At 34.7% G+C, this 25571-nt stretch overlaps 1 protein-coding gene across 1 annotated transcript in view; it reads left to right on the top strand.

Annotated features, from left to right (window-relative positions):
* Nucleotides 1–654: 654 nt before the first annotated feature.
* Nucleotides 655–25571, top strand: part of LOC145692858 (uncharacterized) — a 38914-nt gene continuing 13997 nt past the window's right edge. The window contains exon 1 of the mRNA XM_081768382.1: nt 655–774. Within this exon, the coding sequence (XP_081624508.1) occupies nt 724–774 (51 nt within the window). The 5' untranslated portion in view covers nt 655–723. The remainder of the gene's footprint in view (nt 775–25571) is intronic.

Consider the following 25571-nt stretch of genomic DNA (forward strand, 5'->3'; position numbering starts at 1 on the left):
AATCATTAAAAAAAGACATTAAATCAATGATCTAATCATCAGGAATGGAAAAAAATACATTTAGTAGTTCATTGCGACATGTTAATTTCCGTATGCTAGAACAATAAAGCTCTCTTTCAATACAATGACTCTTGTTTCTAGTTTACAAGTTGGCCCTTTTCCCATCAGAAGAAGAAGGAAGAAAGAATTCGCTTCATGAATGAAGGTCTGCTCGATTGAAGTGAAATAATGTGCTATAATTCTGCCATTCAAACATCATTTTTTTTTTAAGAAGAGGTCATAAAACTACAATTTTGAAAAGGAGGAAACTAAAAATGTGAAATGTGAAAATATAATTTACACTTAACTGACTATTGTCACAGCTCACTAAGTTATACGATATTCGGTACTAAAATTAGTAATTACCTCTTTATAGAGACTGTATTATAGCCTGGGTGATGAGACAATGGTACATGTTTTTAAATGATATCTATTGATTCTTTTCTCTTTTTTTTTTACTTTTCTATCTTCTTCTTCTTCTTTCAAAAAGGCGTTTGTGTGCAGTGTTGTTGTTAATTATTAAATTTTTGAATCTCATTTGTTTTCTCTAATCGAACCGGCACTACAAATACGTCACACAAAGTCTTGATCCTGTGTGAGTTTTAAAGACGATCAATAGCGGCCGGGCATCTCGAATGATCATCTTCGAATAGCAATATCAATTTTTTAGAAAAAAAAAGTACAATGAAATGGTTTTTGGCCGCTTTACTGATAGCATCAAGCATTTTGCATCAGGTAAGAAATTCATACTGATATCAGGAACAGACATGTAAGGAATAACAACACTGAATAGAATTTGGGATTTTAGAAATTTATATTGTATTATAATTTACATTATACATGGGTGTGCTTTTTGTGTTTGTGAATGGTTAGTAATATACAGTCTCAGACAGGGCCGGCTGAACCACATGTGCACACGTGCATTTGCACGGTGCGACAAGTTTCGAGGGATGACAAAATCTGTCATAACTATATTTTTTAAAATAACTATTTCTTGTTGGAAACAGACTTCATGATGATGGTAGGTAAATTTACTAAGCTGACCTTCTATTTGAATACTACATTCATAAATCATGTTTAGGTCGCATTAGTCTAAGGTCACATGAACCGTGCTAAAGCAAATGGTCAAACAAATCAGCATGAAATGATTGATGCCAAATAGAAGAACTCAGTTCTCAAACAGTAGCGAACATCTGTTCCATTTAGTTAGTAATCACAGTTTTGACATGAAAACTGGTGTTGTCTTTATTACAAACAAGTTTTTTTTTATTATTGAATGTGGAAACAAGATTTTTAAACAACAGATTTGAAGGCAAACCAAGAAATAATGATAAAAGAGCTAGTTGCACTGGAATTTCAAACTGACATATTGAGATTGAAGCTCTATATTGAATTATATAAAGATAAATACTAACTTTCCTCTGCAGGTGTGATTGCTTTATTTTTCACTAACATAATATTTAAAGACAAAATTAGACACAACGATATTGTTTTGTGGTATTTAGGCCTTTCTGAGTGCGGGTGCTTTTTCCCTCCTCGTCGTTGTTCATGTTGGAGTAGAATACTTAAAATCGTAGCTTTTAAAATTGGAAATGAAAAAATAAAAAGAACTTGTCACGTCTCACGGTTATGCCGTGTGGACTAAAGGACATGGTGATGATGAGAAATGAATGAAATGGTGGAATGAAAAAAATGGGAGAACCCCGAGAAAACCCACGCACACGGTGTTGCTCTTAAGATTTGTTCTTTCTGGAGGAAGGGGGCGTCAAATGATGGCATTGCACTGGGCGGCAAATTTTCCTAGGACCGGCCCTTGTCTCAGATTCGATTCCCAGTGGTGTCAGTTTTTTTTTTTTTTGGCCCAACATAGTGAAACAATTGGAGAGCTATTTAAATTAAGACGTGTCCAATTCTGATCTAGAATGTCAGAAAAAACTACGATGCGAATTGATGTGCTGATAAGGTTACCAGAAGTCTCCTTATTTGGACCCTAAAAATGGCGAGTTTTTTTTAAAGAAAATGAGGAAACATCCCCTTGTTTTGAGGGATTCAAACAATTGTTTTAAATTAAAGATTCATAATATATATACATATATTTTTAAAAATAATATTATTATTGTTGTAATGTTCAATTTTCATGCAAATAACATATCCTGCTGCAAGTGCGAAGGAGAGAAACTTAATATTTCCATAATCGGTATTACAAAAGTGTAGTTATATAAATTGTATGCTCTCATTATGCACTTAAGATATGTGTCGAGTAATGTATAGGGCTACATTTTTTTAATGAGGTCTGCCATATGGTAACCCTATCTGTTGGCCACACATCACACAACTAAAAAAAAAAAATAGTTCTTTGAGGACTGCAACGCCAGGAAGTTTTGATTTTGTGATACATATTTTTTTCGGTCGGGTTCTAAACCCAGAACCTCGGAAAGCCTCAATATTACGTGTAGCAAAGTTTGGTACAAACATTAGTATTTTCAAGGGTATATACATAAGTTAGTACAATTAGATTTCCTTTTAAACTGGAAAAGGGTATAATTAATAACAAGAAAACCCTAGATGTGAAGTGAAGAAACCGTTAGCTCCCTTGTAAGCAAACATTATTGTTTGGTGCGTGGAATTCTCAATGAGAGTTCATGGAATTCAAATCACCCTCTACAAACACCGTGTGCGTGGGTTTTCTCGGGGTTCTCCCGTTTCCTCCCACTTTCTTCATTCCACCATTTCATTCATTTCTCATTATCACCGTCTCCTTTAGCCTAACCGGCATAACCGTGGGACGTAAAACTCAAATATTTCATTTATTTCAAATCACCCTCTAGATCAGTGGTTCTCAACCTTCTTTAACTGATGACACACGTTACTGAGCATCCAGAGCATCGCGACACACTTATTATTATTATTATCATTATTATTATTATTATTATTATTATTATTATTATTATTATTATTATTATTATTATTATTATTATTATTATTATTATTATTATTATCCTAGTGAAACCTATTAGTTTTTATAATGACTCTATGCAGCACTGAGTAGTATTGCTACCGCTGGAGGTGACTGGTATAGTCCGTCTCGATTTTAACTAATTATTATTAAATTCCTCATGAGTTTTAAGTAGTAAAATTTTATTACACACCTTAGGGAATCGCGTGACACACCAGTGTGTGATGACACATCGGTTGAGAACAAAGGTGCCCATCAGGGGAGTGAGCTGGGGCGTCGCCCCCCTAAGAGGAAATTGTACTTGGGAATATCGAGAACCCAATAGAATTTTTACTTTAGTTACAGCAAAATTTGAAATTATATTTGAAACGTCGCTTGTACTTGCCCCCCCTTGGAAACCACAACATGGGCGCCCTTGGTTGAGAACCACTGCTCTAAATTATGTTTTATACACCCGTGGTGATTAATGTTGGAAAGGTTAACTGGAACTTCAAATTACAAAGGAAAGTAGTTTAACAAATATTTTTTTTTTTAATGCTACAGAAGACAGGAAAAATCGCTATTTTTCTGAATGAATCAATTTGAGTAGTTTTTAATATAACTAGGAAGAAACCAAATTCTTCTACTAAAGTTATTCTTAAAGTACTTTATCCATTTTGAAGATAGAAATAAAATTAATTTTGTTTATGAGCAACTGATTTTCGTTGCCGTTTGCACCAATAGAAAGAATTAAGAGGCCCCATCATGTCAAAAAATAAAATACCGCCAATTTTACAGTAAATAGGTGAAATCTTCAAATAGATAAAAGATAATCGAAATGTGGAACAAGAGCGCCCCAGACAATATTCTTTTATGTGAGATACCGTTATCACGACTCAATTATCTGCTTTCCGTTTCCAGTCATTTTGAAAATCGGCATTTATTTTCGCGTTTCTAAATGGCTGCAAATGGAAAATTACTAGGTGGCTCGTGATTATGGTATCTCATGTAAAATAATATTATAGAGGGCGCTCTTCCTCCACATCTCAATTATCTTTTATCTATTTGAAGATATGGCTGCAATGAGATTGCGCACATTTTTCCAGTTTTATCAGTTTTATCTGATAAGTCATTGACAAGCTGTCATTATGTACAGGATTACGCACAGAAAAATTAAGCAATGTTGTCAGATGGAAAATATTTTATCTTTTGTTATGTAAATCTGTAAGAAAAGAGCAGCGAAATACACGAACCAAGGGCCGAATAAAATTACTAGGATTGAGCTAATTTAGAAAATACAGGGAATTTACATATAAGGATAGAGAAGCTACAAACTGTATTCGGAAAAAAAAAAAACCTCTTACCAGTTCTTCCTAGAAATATTACAGAGGCTGCTTCAGTAAATGATTGAAAAAGAAGTTGAGTTCAGTTATGATGGAGAAAAGTTACTATTTATAAATAACGAAGCTAAGATTATCGTCCTAACTTGTGCGAGTAACATTAGGTATGAACAATGATAGCATTTACTGTGCATAGTCGTAGTGTATGTAATAAAACTAGCAGGTAGCTACATCATACTGTTTCCAATTATATAGTCTAACTAGATTTAGGAAGGTTATTTAAGATATATATATTGACAGATTCCATATTATTAATAAGTAAATTGTGTAATTTTGCGAGGGTTATATTGGAATGCAGTGTAATTAGTATGAGGAAGTAGTTTACTCACATCGTTGTATTATACTAATAGTATTGTAATCTAAGTTTATTGTATCGCACATATTATTGTAACAAGTAGATATCCTATCATATGACCAGACGTTAACGACAGACCTCAATAAATTTACCAAAGCAAAACTTTACGACAATGGAGAAAATTATTCACTTTTTCAATTTTCAATTTTTCCATAAAACTTGGCTAGTAGTGTGAAGTATTTATACTATATTATTATTATTATTATTATTATTATTATTATTATTATTAGTAGTAGTAGTAGTAGTAGTAGTAGTAGTAGTAGTAGTCGTAGTAGTAGTAGTAGTAGTAGTAGTAGTAGTAGTAGTAACATTCAGAATGTCATCATAAATGTTTGCTTTGTTTTATTTAGGTTTACATCTAGAATATGGGCTTCAGAACCCTCAGTAGCTCCTCGAACGAAAATAGGGCGGAAACATTTCACAAACATTACAATTAATAATTCTATTTACTTGGTCCAGATATTTATCAGGTGATCTCTTCTTTGTTGAAGATACAATCAGAAACAAAATTGAAATTAAGATCCATTGCGAAAGTATATATCAATACACAAAAAAGGAAGAGTTAAAGAAACATAACATTATATTGAAGCAGTATGAAATGCTTAACCCTTATAGATTCCGGCTTTTTAAGGTAAATTAGAGACTTTCAGTCAAGCGGTTACAGGATCATCCCTATTTATCATAGGATCATGGTTCATACCTCATTTTCTTTATACAATAGAGCAACCTTTCAAATGGTACCATTTACATCTCCTTATCATGTCCCTGAGGCGGGAGATTTTGAGAGAAATCGGGATTTTTCTTTGAAAATATTTCCTTCTTTTTATTTGAGCCCCTCTGGATCCCCACTGTGTTAATGCAGAGACCTAAAACTCAACTGGAAAACACTAAGGGGTGTACTAAATGCCTGTACAAAATTTCAAGCTTTTATCTTGAACAGTCAGGGCGGAAAAAATATCAATAATCCCCCCAATGCCCCAGATTACTGTAAAATATCTTGATCTCAGACAGAACATTTCCTGAGACATCCCTATTTATCCTAGAATCATAGTTCGCCCTTTAATATCTTCAGAATGAAACTGCCTTTCAAAGGGACCCTTCACATGTCTCCATCATGTATCTCAAGCGGGAAAATCGCGAAAAAAGGGATTTTTTAAACCACAAAATCCCTTTTATTTACCTTTCCCCCCCTGGATCCACCTAACGCAGAGATCCGAAAAAATCTAATAAATAGTACTCGGTGGACTGAATGTTTGTGCAAAAATTCCAATCTTCTAGGTGCGAAAGTAAGGCCGCCAAAAAATGAAAATAGGCCTAACAAAAATATTTTTTTAAAGTTATGATATCATCACCTCCTATTCTCGACGCAGGAAGGCGTGAAACCATACGTAACGTGTTCTACAGTGCCTCTAGACTTGAAAAAAAGTAAAAAGCTTTATTGGTTCTTTTTTAATCGAATAATGAAGACGCTACTTTAGTACCTAAAAATAGGTACTGGAACTCCGAAGATACAGATTATGAGACAAGAAAATTTTAACATTTGGATTGTAAATTTGGAGGTATCATGAATTCTTGTATCTACTGACCAAATTATATTTAGTTAATCCTCAATATAATATGAATTTTATTTCTAATTTCTGTTTCTATCCTAGTTTGAAGGAAAATTTTCTTTGCGCACAGATTTTAAATCTACCATTGTGGCAACGTTGGGCAAAAATCTGTGTTCAGAAAGACCAACAGAGATTTGTGCGCAATTCGGGATCTATAGTGTGCGCAATCCTGTTGCTCCCGAAGATATTACATAATTACTGTAAAATTAGCGGTATTTTATTTTCGCAGTGATTAAGCCTCTTAAATTTCCTGATACGTATAAAATTATGAAGTGCTTGAGGCGACCAACCATTGATTTTTAACTTAAGATTGTGTATGTTTGGTTCAATGCAAATAGATTATGGTTGGCACTCGTCCCTGGTACGAGAAACTCGAGTTGTATTCCCGGTGGGAGCTCGTGTGGTTCGAATCAGACGTTAAGGTGCAACTCTACGTCCCATGTATCCTTTGTGTTGAAAAGGACAATAAACTCCTGTGAAACAAACCAACCAACTCTTGAAAGCAGATGGGAAAGAATTTTGAAAATACAGTAAAATTCCAATTATCAGGGGAATTGGGTGGCAAGGTGTTTGTGATAAGCAAACCAAGTATTTGATATTGATGGAGTAGCATATGTATAGTTGGATAAATTAACGAAAATGGAAAATGATGTAATTAAAAACTGTTGGTAATGAAAGTAGCGGTTACAATTAAAACTATATTCAAATTAATTAATTAAAATTTTCTCTTTTTATGTAAGGTCTTGAGTAGTGATGGGCAAATTCCCGGGAAGATATTTTTCGGGAATATTCCCTGGGAATATTTCAGGGAAGATTCCCCAAAATGGGAATATTCCGAGAATTTATGTACAAATACAAAGGAAATTGCATTATATTACTATATTATGATTTCAAGGTTGAATTCATTTTCTTATCACAGTATATTTATTACTGTTGTCTCTAGATGATTCATTAAAGTGTATATTCTGAATAGTATTATGTTATTTTATTATATTTAGAGAGTACGCATCAATATATATTTTATGGGAGTAAATAGGCTTATGTTGGAAAAAATCTTTTGGTATAGGCTAAACAGTTTAAAGTTATATGCAAGTGGATTTTCTAATCTTGACTCTACTATTGATATTATAAACATTAAATTTTAAATGTTATAAACAAATTAGGTTGGGTAACTGCCAGAGAATACATGTCTCACCATTTTGTCAACATTTGCGCATACATATTTATGTCTACAATAATTACAAGATATTAAGTTACCTTTACAATTTTGCACGTAACATTGCCACACACGACCTTTCTTCCTACCCATTTCTCGAAATTTCATGGGTTAGTTCACATGTAAGAGCAGTTCCAGTACCTATTCAGAAATTCGTGTCAGAGACAGCAGATTAATCGACGTCTATTACTAACGGTAGTTTGGGGTGTATTGATAGTACTTCATCTCTATTTCTACATAATTTCGACATTACAGACTGGTTCCTTTTTATCATTTGTAAATTAGTACTCCGCTACTTTTTAGTGCAAATGGAAATGGAACTTAAAAGATCAGTCAGCGATTTTTATTGTTTTAACCTCCAAATCATTTAAAACCTAGAAGTATAATACATATAAATGAAATGAATGTATAACTTATAAATGAGAATAAAGTACTTAGTCATGTAGTTCTTCTAATTTGGAAAGTAAAGTAAAGAAATGGAAATAAATTAATTCCCGGGAATTTATATGTCAGGGGAAAAACCGGGAATATTCCCACCGGGAATATTTCCACTGTCTATCACTAGTCTTGAGTTAAGAAAGTTATTGCGAACTATAGTAGATAAAGTAAACAACGTGAACAAATTATTATTATGAAAAGTAATTGTTTATATAAAGATATTAAAATGTAGAAATAGGAAATAGTATGTATCATAACATTATGCCCTTGCAGAATATACTCTTCACATTGTTTTTTTTTAAGAAAAAATTAATGATTAAGTTTTTAATCGTTACGATTTTAGCGATTTGAAATTAAATCTTAACCTATGGAAATTTTAATCAGTTAAATTTAAAAATAACAAAATTTATAACTAAACAACTTAATTATAATTTTAAAAATGGAATAACATGCCTGATGATATCCGACTTTCTTTCTAAAGCTGAGGATATAATTACAAAATGTTATTTATTAGAAATGCGTAATTCTCGTGGTAATTTGAAGGGTTATAAGAGACCACCATTCACCTACTGCAACTTCTCTGTCTCAGTAGTGCTCCCTGAACGTGTAATTTTAAGAAATCCCTTTTAAAAAATGTGTGATATGTCATCGTTAGAAAAAAGATAAATAACAATACTTAGGACTTAGAATTTAGATTCCTGGGCTTTCGGCATCTACAGCCATGTTAGCGCATCACGTATGAAGGATGACGTACCTCAGCCATTACACTATCTGGGGAAAGGGAAGGAAGAAAAGATTGGAGAAGGAATTAAGTGGCCTGGGACCTGTATGTTAGGTACCATCCCGGCATTTGCCAGATGTCAATGAAGAAAACCCAAAAAAACCTCACTCAAGATGGCTGGTCTGAAAAGTTTCTACAATTTTTCGACCGAGTGTCCCGACGGGGAATCAATCTCGGGACCGCCCAAAGGCAAGAGCGTTAGCGATTACGCTATCCGAGGACCCATAAATAACAATACATACAATACGCAGCTCAACTGTGTGTTTATAGAGCTAAAACCAAACCACTTGGCCTTGACAGCCTTTTGTGAGCCTGAGCAGCACCAATGCCATCTGTTAGCGACCGATTGAACTACGTCCAGCCTATCACTAACACACGTAGTTAGCACGCTGACCTGTCTTTAACAGTCGTATCAGGAGTTTCTTTTAGATCTAGTGGCTGTACACGTATTTTATTCATATGACTCCCCAGTTAGCCTCACTACTCTGGATGGAAGTATCGACCGGAAATCGAACCCTGGACCACACGAACGTGAGTCCAACGCTCTAACCACTGTCTCCTGCTATTTTGTTTATAGAAACAGTACATAAATAAATGAGCAACATGATAAGGCAGAATAAAAATTGTTATAGAAATGAGACATGGACACTAGAAGATGATGGAAAAGCGGAGAACAGAATTGTTTGAAATGTTGTGTTACGGGAGAAAGATGAAAATTAGATGGACAACAAGGTATCACATGACAGAATATTAGAAATGGTAGAAGAACAAAGATGTATTATGAAGAATATTTCTAAAAGACGAAATAGGATGATTGGACACATTATGAGACATGGAGGAATCTCGTTAGTAGCTATGGAGGGAACTGCAGAAGGAAAAAAAAAAATAGAAGACCGCTATTGAAATAGAAGGTGCTTCAAAACAACACCGACAAAGTTTGGGAGGTGATTCCTGACACCAAGATAAGACCAAAAGTAAAGACCAACATGCACAAATACTTCCTTTCGGAGTTATAAACTGCCGAAGACATGAAAAAATGAACTTTAAAGGTCCAAAGCTCCAACACTATGGGACCTACCGTAGTCGGGTCAAGACTTTACTTAGGAACTAATATGTACCCTACCCAAAAATACATTTTTTCGACAGCCTGTAACTCCGAAAGGAAGCATTTGTGCACCCAAATTGATCTATACTTTTTGCCTTATCTTTGTGTCAGGAATTACCTCCTAAACGTTGTCGGTGTTGTTTTGAAACACCCTGTATATGAATGTAGAGAATAGCAGATGTAGAGAAGAAAAGCTACAGACAAATTAGAAATCTGGCTCACAGTAAGGAAAGGTGCAAAGCTGAATCAAACCAATCGAGAGATTTCTAACCTAAGATTATGAGATTAACAAAAAAAAAAAAAAAAAAAAAAAAAAGACATACATTTTAGTGTCACAAATATCCATTTTTCGCTACAATTACGCATAAAAATTTATCCTGAAGTACCTTATTTTTCTTTGTTCGATGTAATCTATTGAGTGACAATCTATGTCTCATCTCATTGCCAAATGTTCTTGTAATTAAAGAACAATTAATATTTAAGAATTTATCTTTATTTAGGTCTATATCTTATTAACCATATCCGTCTACTATCAGGCCACGGTGGCTCAATGGTAGAGTGTTCACCGCTGATATATAGTGTCCTTGGTTCGATCTCAGCTCGCGTCAAGTCAACTTTATGATTAACAAACATCGTGTGCATGGGTTTGCTCATGGTTCTCTCGTTTCCTCCTACTTTCTTCATTCCACCATTTCATTCATTTCTAATTCATCACCGTCTCCTTTAGCCTAGCCGGCATACTAACCGTGGGAAGTAAAACTTGAAGATTTCATTTTTTTCAACCGTCTACCATCATCTTACAAGTGTCAAAATTGAAAGCTTAACAAAAAAGCAAACAAAAAAAAAAAACTGATCAAAAGATTGCGGTCTTGGCCAATAATTAGTTTTTGAATCAGGGGCCACAACATTTTTGAACGGTCCGTAAATCGAGTTTTCGTAATTTCTACGGAATAAGCATACCATACTGAGTTAAGTGATAGTTTTGGTTTGGTTACACTATATCTGGGGCTGAGAAGTAAAGTAATATAAGTAATAAAAAATTAATTTCACAGGAAAGAGAAAAAATGTGTTTGCAAGACAATATTTTGTTGAATTGCGTCGTTGTTTTATTATTATTATTATTATTGACGGGAAAAGTGTTCACTTGCTGCGTTGCAGTTGTCCACATCTCAAAACTTTCCTGGTGTCCCTCGTACTAATGTAAGTAAAGAAAAATATGATAATTCAATTTCGGCCAAAAAGTGACTTGGCATAGTTTACCTCTGAGCGCCACATATAAAGTTCTCTGGATATAAAGCTTACAAGAAAATTTTTGATTGAAATACACTGGATATTTAGGGCCAATTGGATCAGAGATCACAAAATTTTTGAACGACCTCTAAATCGAGTTTTTGTATTTTCTACGGAATAAGCATACCAAACTGAGTTAAGTAATAGTTTGCGTTTTCTACACTATATGTAGTTCTCCAGATGTAAGGCGTACAAGGAAATTTTTGATTGAAATATATTGGATCTTTTGATTCAAAAATAGTGTGTTTCAGCATAAGTTTGACCTTAAGATGTTGCGTTATTATTGTATAGCATACAGTTTAAAAAATTAGTTATTTTTTGTCGATTGTTTCGAAAATTAAGCATGAGAATTTACACACATCAATAACAATTTATTCAGATCGATAATTATATTTCACATCTTTGATTCTGGAGTTATTCTAATCTGCATAAGTGTTCGACATACAGTTGAAATAACATATGAAGGGTATTATCTACCCTAATTTTGGTCGATTTTTGTTTTTACCTCGTTGGTACATGTTGGGAAGTATTTGTTTTTTTTTTTTCTTTTTGCTGAACTGCAACATTATTCTGATTTCTTCTTCAAATCTAGTATCAAGTATCCGTTGGTTTGTTTAAGTTTATTAACAGCCCTATATTGTTGTGTAAGCCGTTACTCTGGAAAAAACACAGAACAGGTAATTTATTCTTCGGGGAAGTATTTTTCGGATGATTTTCTCATATACAACTAAGGTAATTATCTTCATATTTCATAAATATTCCATTAAGAAATCTACAATATGGTACATTTTTTTATTATTTAAAATCCACAAACGGTACTTTACTCTTGTAGATAAGTTTTTCTTAGATGATTTTGTGAAGAACGACTCAGAAAATATTATTCAAGTTTTATACATAAACTAGAATTTGGTTAGCTGGGCTCTCCGCCCCCAAACCCACGCCTTTGCTCGGCCTACGACCTCGCATCTCTTAAACCTACAATTCTACCGAACTTAAGTTTGTTTTCCTATTTCAACTATCTAAAAAGATAACATTTTGTATCCTAAGAAAACGCGCATTTAAATAGCATGGGAATTTCATCTCCCTTTAGACCCCTTGAAAATTAAAAATATTAACTTTTGGCAATAGGTTAGTCCCGGAGGGCTATAATCATGCCAAATTTCATCATTTTAACCCTTCCGGAAGTGCCTAAACATTTTGGGGTATAGAAGACTTCCCATATGAATAACATGGGAAAGATTTTCAGTTCCCTATAAAACTATTCTAAACCTGAAAATTTTTATTTTTACTGATTTACTTAGGTAAAGATAACGAAAACTTACAAGCATACCGAATTTCAAGTTGTATTCCAGTTCCAAGTACTGTACTTAAAACATGAGATTATAGGTCCAAAAAAGGCCCGTTTAAATAACGAGAGAATTTCTTTGTCTGCTCTTTAAACCCCCTAAAAAATTAAAATATTCACTTTTGGCAATTTTCCTGTCAATTGGTCCCGGAAAGCTACAGTCATGCCAAATTTCAACTTTCCACTTCAACCGGATGCACCCCTTTAATTTATGTCAGTTCATGTAGTTTTATATATAGTAAAGATAAAGATGTCTTGTTAAGAAATTTTCAATATTGTATAAAATCATTTCTTTCATTATCATATTCACAATACTTAGCTTCCGCATACTCTTGGGGCTGAGTTTTTCCCGGACGAGTTTCTCAAAAATGATAATAGGAAATTTTGTTCTTGAATAAATACGTACTTTATTAATAATCTGACAATATGGCATAACTCATTTATCGTGGAAAGATCTAAGTAAAGTAATTTAATCTTGGGGTGAATTGTTTTCTCGATTTTCGCTAAAACAACTCAGACGACTTTGTACATATTTCATAAGTAAGCATTTCATTAATAATCTTAAAAAAATAACAACTCCTTTGACCTGAAAAATTTACTTTGTACTAGCTGAACCTGCGCTGTCTACATAGTACGTTATTCACATATGAGCATGAATCTCCTTGACATTCCTCACAGCATCTGTACATGTCCCTTTATAGATAAGTGAAGGACGCGGACGTGTTCATAGAAATCGGCAAGGGGTATCATTAAAGGAAAATTTTTTGATTATTTTTTTCAATATCCCGCACCGCTTGCAAAATTTGAGCCAACTTCCGGTTGAAGTTTCTAATTCATGTATGATAAGTGTTTTTCTTTCTTCTTGCATGCAATATGTAGTAAGCAAATACATTACACACACACAATTAATTATATTGTCAATGATATATGGTGTTTATTGGGCAAAACACTCCAAGCAAAATTCATCTTGGACTGGAGAAATGGTTATCCTTTGTTTTTCATTATCATTTGGCAATGAAACCAACGTATGAGAGATATACAACCCATGTACACACATGTGTTGTGTTGGAATGTATAACTGGTAGGATATGATGCTTTCTTTTTTAAGATTTCAACACTTCCATTGTACTCCTAACAAAATGTAATAAAGAAATAACGACCATCTGTTTTTTTTTAAATATTCAATTAAGACTGAACAATCTACACAAAATTTGCAATCAACCAGTGAGAACGACATCTTTCTACAGCCTATGGTTGCCGAGAACTCACTGTCGACAGGATTGATCACAAACATATAAACTTTTCTTGACCACAAACATATACACTTAGTATTTTAATATATATATATATATATATATATATATATTTCTTGGAGGTGATTTTTTTCTCAGCCAATTTTCTCAAAAATTGCTCAGGTGTTTTTGTTCATATTCCATAAACAGAGAGTAAATATTTTTTTGGATAACTTGACAACATGGCATAGCCCTAACTCAATTGTTCCGAAAAACAACTACTAAAGGCAGTTTTTTCTTTGGGGTGAAGTGTTTTTGAACGTTTTCCTCTCAAAAACAATTGTTTGGACTTCGTTCATACTTCATAAATATAATATATTATTAACAAAGTAAAAAAAAGGCATAACTTATTTTGCCTGAAAATATACACGAGTGTTCTCTCCTGTTTAATGTTGGATTGAGGTTTATTATTTATTTTTTCAATTGACTTTCTCAAAAAGGACTCAGGCAATTTTCTTGAAAGTTCATAAATAAATATCTCATTAATAACTCCATAAATTGCTTCTTACCAAAAATATCACAAGAGAGAGTTTACTCTATGGAATGAATTTCTTTTGAGACCATTTTCACAGAAACGACTTCCTCAATTTTGTTCGTGTTCCATTAATATTTTTTTATAATTTTGCGTATACATCACTTCCATGAAAATATCCGAAAATATCTATAAAAATATTCCAAAATATCCCACAAGTGGTAGTTTACTGTCGGGGCTGAGTTTTTTTTTTTTTTTTTTTTTTTTTTTTTTTTTTTTTTTTTACAGACTTATGAAATACGACTAATATGATTTTGTCCTTGTTTTATAAATGTCCATATTTCAGCAATAACCTTAACATATAACGTAGGTCATTTCTTAAGGTTAGTGTAAAGGGACAAGTTTTGTCACTACAGTCTTCGTATGTCTCCCATGTATTTTTTACTTTTCACGAAAATTTACAATTTCTTTTATAAATTTCAACTTACAGACTTCAAATTTTTAGAGAAGGAACTTCATAACCTATTAAAGGGAACAATCCGTGACGATTTTTTATTTAGACTTTTCTGCATTGTTAAAACAGTCCTATTGTTAAAGGTTTGGATATCCATTTCAACAATCAAGCCATTTCAACAGTCAAGCCATTTCAACAATGAAGAAAATTCTAAATGAAGAATCGGCACGGATTATTGCCTTCCATAGATTATGAAGTTCCTTTTCTAAAAATTTGAAGTCTGTAGGTTGAAATTTGTAAGAGAAATCGTGAATTTTCGTGAAAGATAAAAAATAGAGAAATACGAAGACTGTAATGACATCTATCGGCAAAACTTGTCCCTTTAAACCAACCTTAAGATAAAAATCTACAACGGGTAGTTCAATTTTAAATGTTTTCTTGGTCCCTCGCTCGATCCCTGGTCAGTAAGTTTGTGGTAGGGAACAATGTGTCCGGGTTTTCTTGGGGTACTCCCGTTTCCTCTCACATTATCATTCCACCATTTCTTAAATCATCATTCACTTGCCTTAATCGTCAATCTCCCTTAGAATAAAAGGGCATAATCGAAGGAAGTTAAACTGAGAGATTTCATGTGATTTTGAGCAAGGGTAAAAGTGGATCTGAAAAGGTAGGGAGACGAATGAGTAGTGTTGAATTCAGGCATGTTCAAGCGGGGACTGAGCCCCTAGATGCGACCGCCCAAGGGCGCCGATCCTGGGGGGCCGGGCCCCTCCAAAGCTCATGTGGGCAACGTATTGTATTTATGAATATACAATATTTGGCATAATTTGAGTGCAATTTGTCTTAAAATCCTCATGTATATATACCTTCTGCATCTGAATGCACCCCAAAATTTACAGAGAAATCGGTGCCCTTGGTCCCCCCCTAAAATATCTATACAGATGCATTGAAATATTTGCTTTTTTTTCAGTTCTTTTTTTTCGGACATAAAAGTGTCTTAAAAGCAGACTTTTTTTCTTTAAAAAAAAAAAAAAGAAAATTAGTTCAAGCTAATTGTTCCAATTAACAAACCGCGTTCTCGTATAAAGTCGCAGTGGAAGAAAAACTTCGAAATTAGATACAAACGCACACTAACGCTTTACAACGTTAGTTACGGAAAAATGACACTGATTATTTGCAACCGACCAGATAATAACGAGTGGCGAGTTTTGTTCTGACAAATTTCTGCTGCTCTATTGCAGTCTAGAAGAGCTCCCCCCCTTAATTTTTTTGCCCCTTTGTACAAAAGTATGAATTCAACACTACGCATGACTCATGCCGTCTTCTGTGCCTATCTATGTCTATTGTAATTTTTAGGAACTCCATAGAAAATTTTGGAACGTGGGGGAATAGCGCTCCCCATTCCCTCACTTTTACCCCTGATTTTGAGTGTTTTCATAGCGAAGTTTGCCGAAAGGGCCTTATAATTTTGTTCGTATATTTCACAACAAAATCGTTCTTTAATAATTGCAGCACAATATGATTAATTTTAAGAAATTGGAACGAGAAAGTTTAATTTGTTAATCTATACCGTTTTTATCTGAACAGAACGTCGATTCTAAATTCAAAATGAGTAAACAAGCAGTTATCAAGCAGTAGCAGGATATCTTCATATTCTCTGCTGCACATAGTTGAGACTCGAGATAAGAGATGGCGCAGAAGTCACACTTCCATAAAGATTTCTTTCTGTGCTTCAATCTATCGGTGTAAAATTAAAGCAATCGACTCTCAAAGCAGTGGCAAACAAGGGCGTCCATGTTGTGGTTTCCAAGGGGGGACAAGTATAAGCGACGTTTTGAAATATAGTTTCAAATTTTGCTGTAACTAATGTAAAACTTCTATTCGGTTTTCGATATTCCTAAGTACAATTTCCTCTTGGGGGGGGGGGCGAGCGCCCCATCTTGTCCCCCCTGGTGGCAAACAGGTTCGCAAAGGAATGTAACACAAAATGTGCAGACATTTTAAAAATTTTATATATATTTTTATATATATATATTAGTGTTCGAAGTGGTAAAAAAAAGCAGAGGTGGTATGTTTTATTATGATTTTGACTCAACATACCGGCTATTTAAATATTGTCTTGATCACTAAAATAACAGAGACGGTATGTCCTCATTACTAAAAAATCAGAGGCGGTATGGCATACCACCTCATACCGTCTCACTTCGACCACTACGTACAAGAATAGAACTGTGCTTCTCATGGCCCTAGAGAAGGCGTTCTATTCTACGGCTCGCCCACTTTCGGATGGGAATGAAATTGAATTTCATACCGCATACCTCGTTCGTCGATAGATCGTATAAACGTAACTTTACAACCAGCAATTGATAAATTTGTCCGCTTGGGCCTCAAATGGGAACAAATTAAATCCATTTAAAACTCAATTGACTTTGTTCAGCTTCAAACACAACAAATATCGCTCAACACGAAATTTTGAGCGATTATAACTCTCGCTCCTAGGTTCACAATTATATTTGCAAAAGTGTTAAATATGTTGGCGTTACCTTCGATAAACACCCCAGTTGGAAAGCTCATCCCTCCAGCTTAGAAACTAATATTGTCGAAGAATCCATTTGTGGCACGGTTTACGAGGAACCAACTAGAGTTCAGTACAAAACTCGTACGTTATAGATACAAGGTCTTTATTCGTCCTGGTCTTACTCATGGAAATATCGCCTGCTTATCCGCTTCGCCAAAAGTTCTATGACAGATTACAGGTCCTCGAATATCATGTCTTGCGAACTGCCTACTCACTACCTGCACAAATTCCAACACCAGTACTCTATCGCCGTGCATATGGACGGTGTTATGCAACAACCATTCAACTCGTAATGAGTCAGTTTTGGGGAAACCGCAGTTATCGACCCCAGAAGATATTACCGTATGTGGGTTGACTTTTCTCTTCATAGATGGCAAACAGATCGCAAACGCGTCATCACGATTTTTTAAAGCATGTTCCTTACATATGTTTGAACCCTCCAGCAAGGGCGCCGATTTCTCTGTAAATATGGGGGAGGGACATTCAGATGCAGAAAGCATACATGAGGATTTTAAGACAAATTGCATTCAAATTATGCGAAATATTGTAAATTTACAAATACAATGAGAGGACCCACATGAGCTTTAGGAGGCCCGGGCCCCCTCGGCCTTCCGGGATCGATGCCCTTGTCCTCCAGCAGGGTAAACTTATTTTTTTAAAATTTTGTGGGTTGACTGGTTGTTGCATAACACGGCCAAATACACCAACTCTTTTACAGCATCTCTACCGCTTTCGAGGGGGCGCAGTGCCTCAGTGGTAGACCGTTTACCTCCGGTGCTTGGGGTCCCTGGTTCGACCCCAGCTCGCGCCGTGTGGACTTTGTGGTGAACAAACACCGTGTGCGTGGGTTTTCTTGGGCTTATCCCGTTTCCTCCCACTTTCTTCATTCCACCATTTCATTCATTTCTCATCATCACCGTCTCCTTTAGCCAAACCGGCATAACCGTGGGACGTAAAACTCAAAGATTTCATTTTTTTCTACCGCTTTCGCTCTTGTTACATTCAACAAAGTATGAATGCCTCTCACCCGATCCTTCATGGGCTATTAGATGAGACTCCAGCTGTGCCATGTTACACATATTCATAAGTCAATCATCTTCTTGCACTCCATGAACATAATCAGGCCACTCCAGGGCCGGATTAAGGGGAAGCTTAGTGCGGCTACAGCTCCTGGCCTCCAGGTGGACACAGGCCTCCACTCTGATCAAAATCTCAACTGGCTATCTAAAAGGAATCATGAAGATACAATCACCATCATAAAATAAAATATAGCAAAAAATATGAAACACTGAAAATTCTTCAGATTTATATTTTCTGTTGTAGAATAACATTATGTATGATTGTGGTAAGTTGCATTTTATTATCTCCTTTCACTTGTGAATAAACAAGCAAAAGAAAAATGGTAAATTTTGTATTATTTGTAGTATGTCAGACTCTTAAGTGTAAGATTCAAATTTACGTGGTTAGCGAAATTGAATGTAATCCATAGCTTTACAATTATAACATTTCTACACCCCGATGACACTTGGTAATAATTCAGTATACAAGAGTGATTTCCAGTATGTCAACTCAAGATATTTAAGAAACAAAGCTTAATTATTATTTTTTAATTGTGTGTACACCTCCCTTCTCCTCATTGGAGTAAAGATGATCCAGGTATTTGAATAATTGTCTAAAGTGTGAAGTTCTCGAGGAAAAGTCGTTTACGAAAAAAGTTTGCCCGCCTTCTTATTTTAACTATTGGAACAATACTACTACCGTATCAAGAGTTGTAACAATTGAGCATGGTGGATCAGTGGTAGAGCATTTGTTGGATCCACGGTTACTCGAGTTTGTGGTGAACATCGTATCCATATGTTGTGTTTTCTCGAGATTATATACAGTTTCTTCTCACATTCCTTTTCTACCAGTGATGTCCTAATCAATCACTTCCATTAATTATCCGTCTCCTTTGGCCTATTTGTCCACCACAAAATCACTTGGTGCGATATGGGATCAAACTAAGGACTCCATGTACCAGAGGTAAACGCTCTACCACTGAGCCATCGCGGCCCCTATATATACATACATACATACATAGATATAGATATATATACGACATCATTCAATATTTAAGGGGTTGTGATAAGGGTTGCTTCTCGAATATTAGCATCATCATTAATAAGATGCCATCTAAACTAACACCCCCCAAGGAAGATGGACATAAATTAAAATGAAAGTTCAACGAAGTGGATTAATACCAGTCAACATGTTAAATAAAGCACTTCTTTTCACCTACATCCTCTTTTGTTTTAATGTGACAATCAGGGTTGGCAAGGTAATTTACTTGTTACGTATTTTACATAAATTACGCGTAATTTACTAGTAATAGCCTATACGTCATGAAGAAAACCAGTTATTTTAAGCAGACCTAGAAGACTATATTTCTTTCATTAAAACTAAGATCATTTTGAATAGTCGGTTATATTGTACGCTTAGTTTTCTTATTTAAACATTATTATCTTCTAAACATTATATTTAAACGTAATGATATCATGCCAAATCATAGCAATAAAAGATAATTTTGGATAGCCCCTCGCCGGCCCACTACTACTTTCCACCTATTAGCACATACACAAGCACAACCACCCAACATATAAGCACACACATTAAAAATATATGTTGGTTCAATTATGTTTGAAAGTATCAAGTAACTTTTTGATTAAAACAATTTATTGTTATATCTTTGCAGCTTTTAATATAAAACTTTAAACATTTCAGTCTAGTTTGAAACTTCTATTAGAAAAGAAAAATATATTGGCTGTTATGCTCATTTTACCTTCATACACCTTATACAGACACAAACAACTGATACGAAAAATACTGAACAGAATATTGAAATACTGAAATTTTAGAATAAACTGATTTGTTTTTCTTCCAAGTCCAACAACAACACTAAATATATCACTTCTCTTAGCACTTAACTATCATTTGAATTTTTAATGTGGAAATTTTTTCATGCTCATAATAAACAGACAAAACTAAAGAAAATACTCAACAGAATATTGAACTACTAGTTTCTTCTTTTTTTTTGGGGGGGGGGGGTAAGAAACAATTTGTCTTTCTTCCTAGTGTAACGATTTATTTCGCTTTCTTCCTTTCCTCAGAATTTGGCCTAGGTTGAATATTCTCCTGGGTACTGAAGGTACTCCAGGCTATCCAACCGTAACTTAAATTATATTGCACAACGAAGAAAAGAAAAAAAAAACTTAAAATATAAAAGAAAAATAAAATAACATCTGCAATAATGAAGAAAGGAAGATTTAAAAAAATATATAAAAAAAATAAAATTAAACTATACTTGGAATCAGGATCTTTTCTCCTGTTGAGACCACTGCGAGAAGCACTGTAACTGTTGATAATATCCATAAAGTTTAATTCTTTCGTTTTGAAGACCACTTGCCAATATTGTTAATCGAGCTTATAACTAAGGGATATTCAGATCTCATAACACAATGACGACTACTTCGGACAGTACAAACTAAATTTATTGTTAGAACAGAAAGAAAAAAAAAGTGAAACTACAATGACAGAGCTCCCCTTCCCGCACGGGGAGGAAAAGACTGAAACACATTGCAAGTGGAGAAAAAAAAAAGTATAATTAGGTTTGAAAATTTAGTCCCAAATTATGCTCCTAATTCCAAATTTTGTCTTCACCAAACCTACCTTTACGACAATATCTACGCGAACAGAACATTTACTTTAATGCACCTCTTAAGTTTCCAAAAAAAAATTTAGTTTAGGTTATATTTAGTTTCATACAATATAAACTCTGTTTCGTCAATCCGATTCTTAGTGCAAGTACATTTTTTTGCATTTTGGAAATTTAGAATTACATAGTACAAAATTACAAGTTCTGTTTATATCGGGTTGACCAAAAAAAAAGAAAATTGTTACGTTGCCTGAACTCAATTTCGTCACAATTTAGTATTAAATTTTACAATTGTTTTTAAACACTATTACATCATTCGAAAGGAAGGGGGGGTGGTAACATTTCTTTCGCCTGCTGACATACATCAGGAATACAAAATAACTATTACAAAGGTTTACGGCATACTTATTAACTCGGTTCACAAACTGAATACTATTTTCACCCAACAGCTTTCCTAATGGCTGAACACCCTATGAAAGTGGCAGCGGTGGAGATAGAGAATGGCCGGGCCTACATAAACGCACTGAAGAAATAAAATATTATCTGCCTTCGAGCGGGCAACCTGTCTATCTCAGGCGCAACACGTCTCTAAATACACACTTTCTTCATATATTTAACCATTTCTTTGCCCATGGCTCATTAAATCGCAACTTCTCTAGTGTCACTTTTGTGTAGCACAAATTTTTAACTACTGATCGTATCTGCCAAATATTTCTTTAAGTTACAGGGTGAGCGGACAAGCTTCAGGTAATTCCATTATCACAAGCATTTATGTTAACAACATGCCAGCAGGATAGAGAGAGAAAGCAGTGAACGTTCTAAACATTACCCCCGGTTTATAATTCCATAATTAAAGTTTACTAGAAGGGTCCTATTAACCACAAACAACAGAGCCAATTTCAGATTTTGGTACACAATAGTTAACAATACTAAAACTAACCTAACTACTATAACTAACAAACAAAGAAATAAATTCACACAAAACGGAAGAGATTTGAACGAAGATTTGATATGGAGAGGTGCTAAGCTAAGCGTAGATTTTTGATATTTGAAGTTCCAACCGAGACAAGTGGAAGTGGAAATGAAGGGAGAGGAAGGACGAATTCTATCACCCAGGCGACTGGGGACCCATGCTTGACCGGAAAGATTTACTTTAAACAATCATGTTTCTAAATTCCATTACTCTAAAGAAACTCATATAATGTTATTTTTATCATTGTAGAAACAATTTACAATAAGCAGGCGTATATATTAATTTATCTTTGCTCCCCCTTTTTATCTGATATATATATAAAAAAAATATAAATTTTCGAAAACCAATAATTTAGTTCCTAGTTCAAATTTTTAAGGTTTGTCACGGTTTATAAAACATCAGCCAATTCGTCCGAAACTAAATTTAGACGGCAGCAGTCACTTCCCCTACGCCTGGAATCTTCCGAGTCACATGACACTTCCGGATTTACAATTTATCTTCTAGATTTACTCCAGCCGCATTATAAATAAAAAAAAGCATTGATGTTACCTTGTAATCCTGGAAACTAACGTTCAAACCTTATCCACTGCAAACTAATCCATTATGGGTGAAGCACGTGCATCCTCACCATGCAAGAGGGAGTTGTCAATTTTGTCGTAGTTGATCGAATTATTACACTCAATCCATAGCTGTCCTTCAGGTTTTCTCCCACCAACCGGTTTTGGTTTCACTAATAAGTTTGACTTACATATTACACTGCGGTTAAGTGGATTTTGTCAGAAATTTCTCCCTGAGTTGGCTAAGACGCTCTCACCACTTCATGATGACGCGGAAAAAAGGGCGCTATCCCCTACCGGCGAGGATAGCTTCACTTCGCCCCCCTTATTTTTCAATTGGTAGGTTTAAATACCGGAGGATGTTGGAAATTTAACATACTTATTAACCTATTAAATGTGGTAAAATAATTACGATTAAAGTAAAAATATTTAAATTACAACTACTTACTTGAATAAATCTAGTTTGAAATTTTAAATTTTCTCTTCTTAAAAAAAATACTTGATATTTGTTTGTTTTTATTCTAGCTTTTCTCACTTGGTGGCAGCACATTCGCGCACAGCGAGGACTATAAACGAACACTTGATGTGGCTTTGGATCGAACTCGAAGGGCGCCATTTTGGGTCCTCAGATCCCAACGATCTCATACTAATATAAACAATTATACATGAGCGGAAAGGGACCGTCTCATCTTCGGGGCCCACCGAAGAAAAATAAGTTATCTCGATCGAGATAATTTATTTTTCCATCTTGATTCCCAATTATTTAATTCGAGTTCACACGACACCAAAGCTAACTCTTACCTAAATCGTCAATGAAGGTCAGGTACAAAACAAACACGACATAACATTTAACAAGCCTTACCAATGAAAAGAAAAAAAAATGACATCCTGACCCTAACCTATATCTACAAGGATATTAGCTAAGAGAAAAAGAAAAAAAAACTTCTTAAACTATATAAAAAAAATCTTCAGGTTCCACCGACAATTCACATTAACCCGCACGACATAAAATTACACCTAAGATTCAGTCAATGAAATCATCTGCAAGACATCAACATCACATACACGAGTAATATGACATAAGACTATACCTAACCAAAAAACAAAAAATAAAAGTACACGGGAATGGAAATACACTACTAATGGAAGAAAGAAAAGGAAAAAAAAGGAAAAAAAATCAATATGACAACATGACATGAAAATACACTAACAATGAAAGGAAAAAAATTACACAATGAGACATGACAACGAATTTATACCTATCTTAACATAAGGAATATCTTCTACCACTTACAAAATTACAGTATAAAACAATCACATACCATTGTGTTTTTTTTTTACTACATATCTTATAGCCTGTCCTTGGTTTCTATTTCCTTTACTTTCCAATCGTTACGTAACCTCGTCTTGTATGATGTGAGGATAATCACGGAGGAGTTCTAATCTCTTCTCCTTGGTACAGTCAAATAATTTTAGGTTTTGAAAGTTTTGGGTTCCTATACTTTCTCCTTTCAACGTATAAAGAATGGCGCTGTTTTTCAGAATTTTCTGGACCACATAAGGGCCGACATAGCATTTCATAAATTTATACGTTTCATGCTTAACTGCAGATGAGAGGTAATGGGTTTTTACCATCACAAGATGTCCCTCTTTCAGGATTACCTCTCGCCCAGTTTTCTTTACCCTTTTTTTTCAACTTTTGAGGTCACGTCCGGGTGAATTTCAAGATATTTATCTCCAATATTTAAATTATTTAAATTTGAGGGCCACGGAAATGATTTCTTAAAGACTTCCGCCGCTGAATACGATAAGAACAGTTCAGCAGGCGTACAGTTTATACTACTACATAAGGAATAGTTTAAAAGTTCCTGCGCGAGCTTTAATACCTGACTCCATTGCGTTTGTCTCTCCTGACACTCCAGTCTAATAATACGATTAAGTTCTTTATGGCTGCGTTCCGCTAGGCCATTCGCATTCGGGGTGTAGCTGGAAGTAAGAACATGCTTAATACTGTTACGATTACAATATCCTTTAAAAAGCTTAGAAAGGAACTGTGGGCCACGATCAGAGATAATAGCCCTGGGATAGGGGAACAGATAGAAATATCTCCTTTCCAACACTGCTATTATCTCCTTAGCGTGGGCCGTTTTAAGTGGAAAGAAACACACGTACCGAGAATAAATGTCTATTATTGAAAGAATATAATAGAAACCATGACTTCCTGGCAATTTCCCTACGATGTCCAATCCTAATCGCTCATGTGGCATTCTTGCCTCTATGCTACAATCATCCTTTGCAATAATGCGGTTCGCGAATTTTGTTTCTGCACATTTTATACATTTTCGTATGTATTGTTTTATACTAAGCTTTACCCCTTTCCAGTAAAACAATGACCGACAAAACGACCAACATTTCCTCACTCCGAAATGTCCCTTGGAATGAACTAACTCAACGATTTTTGTTGTAAGTTCCTGAGGGATAGCTAACAGCCACTGATTAGTTTTACGATTTTTGATATAAAGGAGATCGTGATGAACCAAAATATGATTAGATTTAGAAACGTTATCCAAAGAGGACCGAAGTTTAACACAAAGGGGGTCGGTACTTTGTTTTTCCTTAATTTCGTTAAAGTCTAGAGCTGAAGAATCCTGTACCGTAAGAAAATTTACATACCGGAGCTCTTGTTCCTTAGTTACCTCAGGAGGATTTCGGCTAAGTATATCAGCAATTTGATTGGACCGGCCGGATAAATGTTCGAAAATTAAATCAAAACGTTGCAATTTCAATAAAATACGGGTGGTACGAGGATCCAAGTTCTTCATTGTAAACGCGTGCGTAACGGCAGCGTTATCACAATGAATATACGTAGTTCGACCCAGAACATATTGAGAAAAATGTTCGCAGAGGAACAGTACGGCTAAGAGTTCAAGTTGAAAGATTGATAAAGATAATTCATGTGGTCGAACACGACGACTAGCATAAGCTATCACCACAGGGTCTGCTTCCGGAGAAGGGTATTGGCACAAATAGCCCGCTAAAT

This window comes from Thermobia domestica, chromosome 8 (assembly GCF_964235325.1).
Source record: "Thermobia domestica chromosome 8, izTheDome1.hap1.1, whole genome shotgun sequence".
Lineage (NCBI taxonomy): Eukaryota > Metazoa > Arthropoda > Insecta > Zygentoma > Lepismatidae > Thermobia > Thermobia domestica.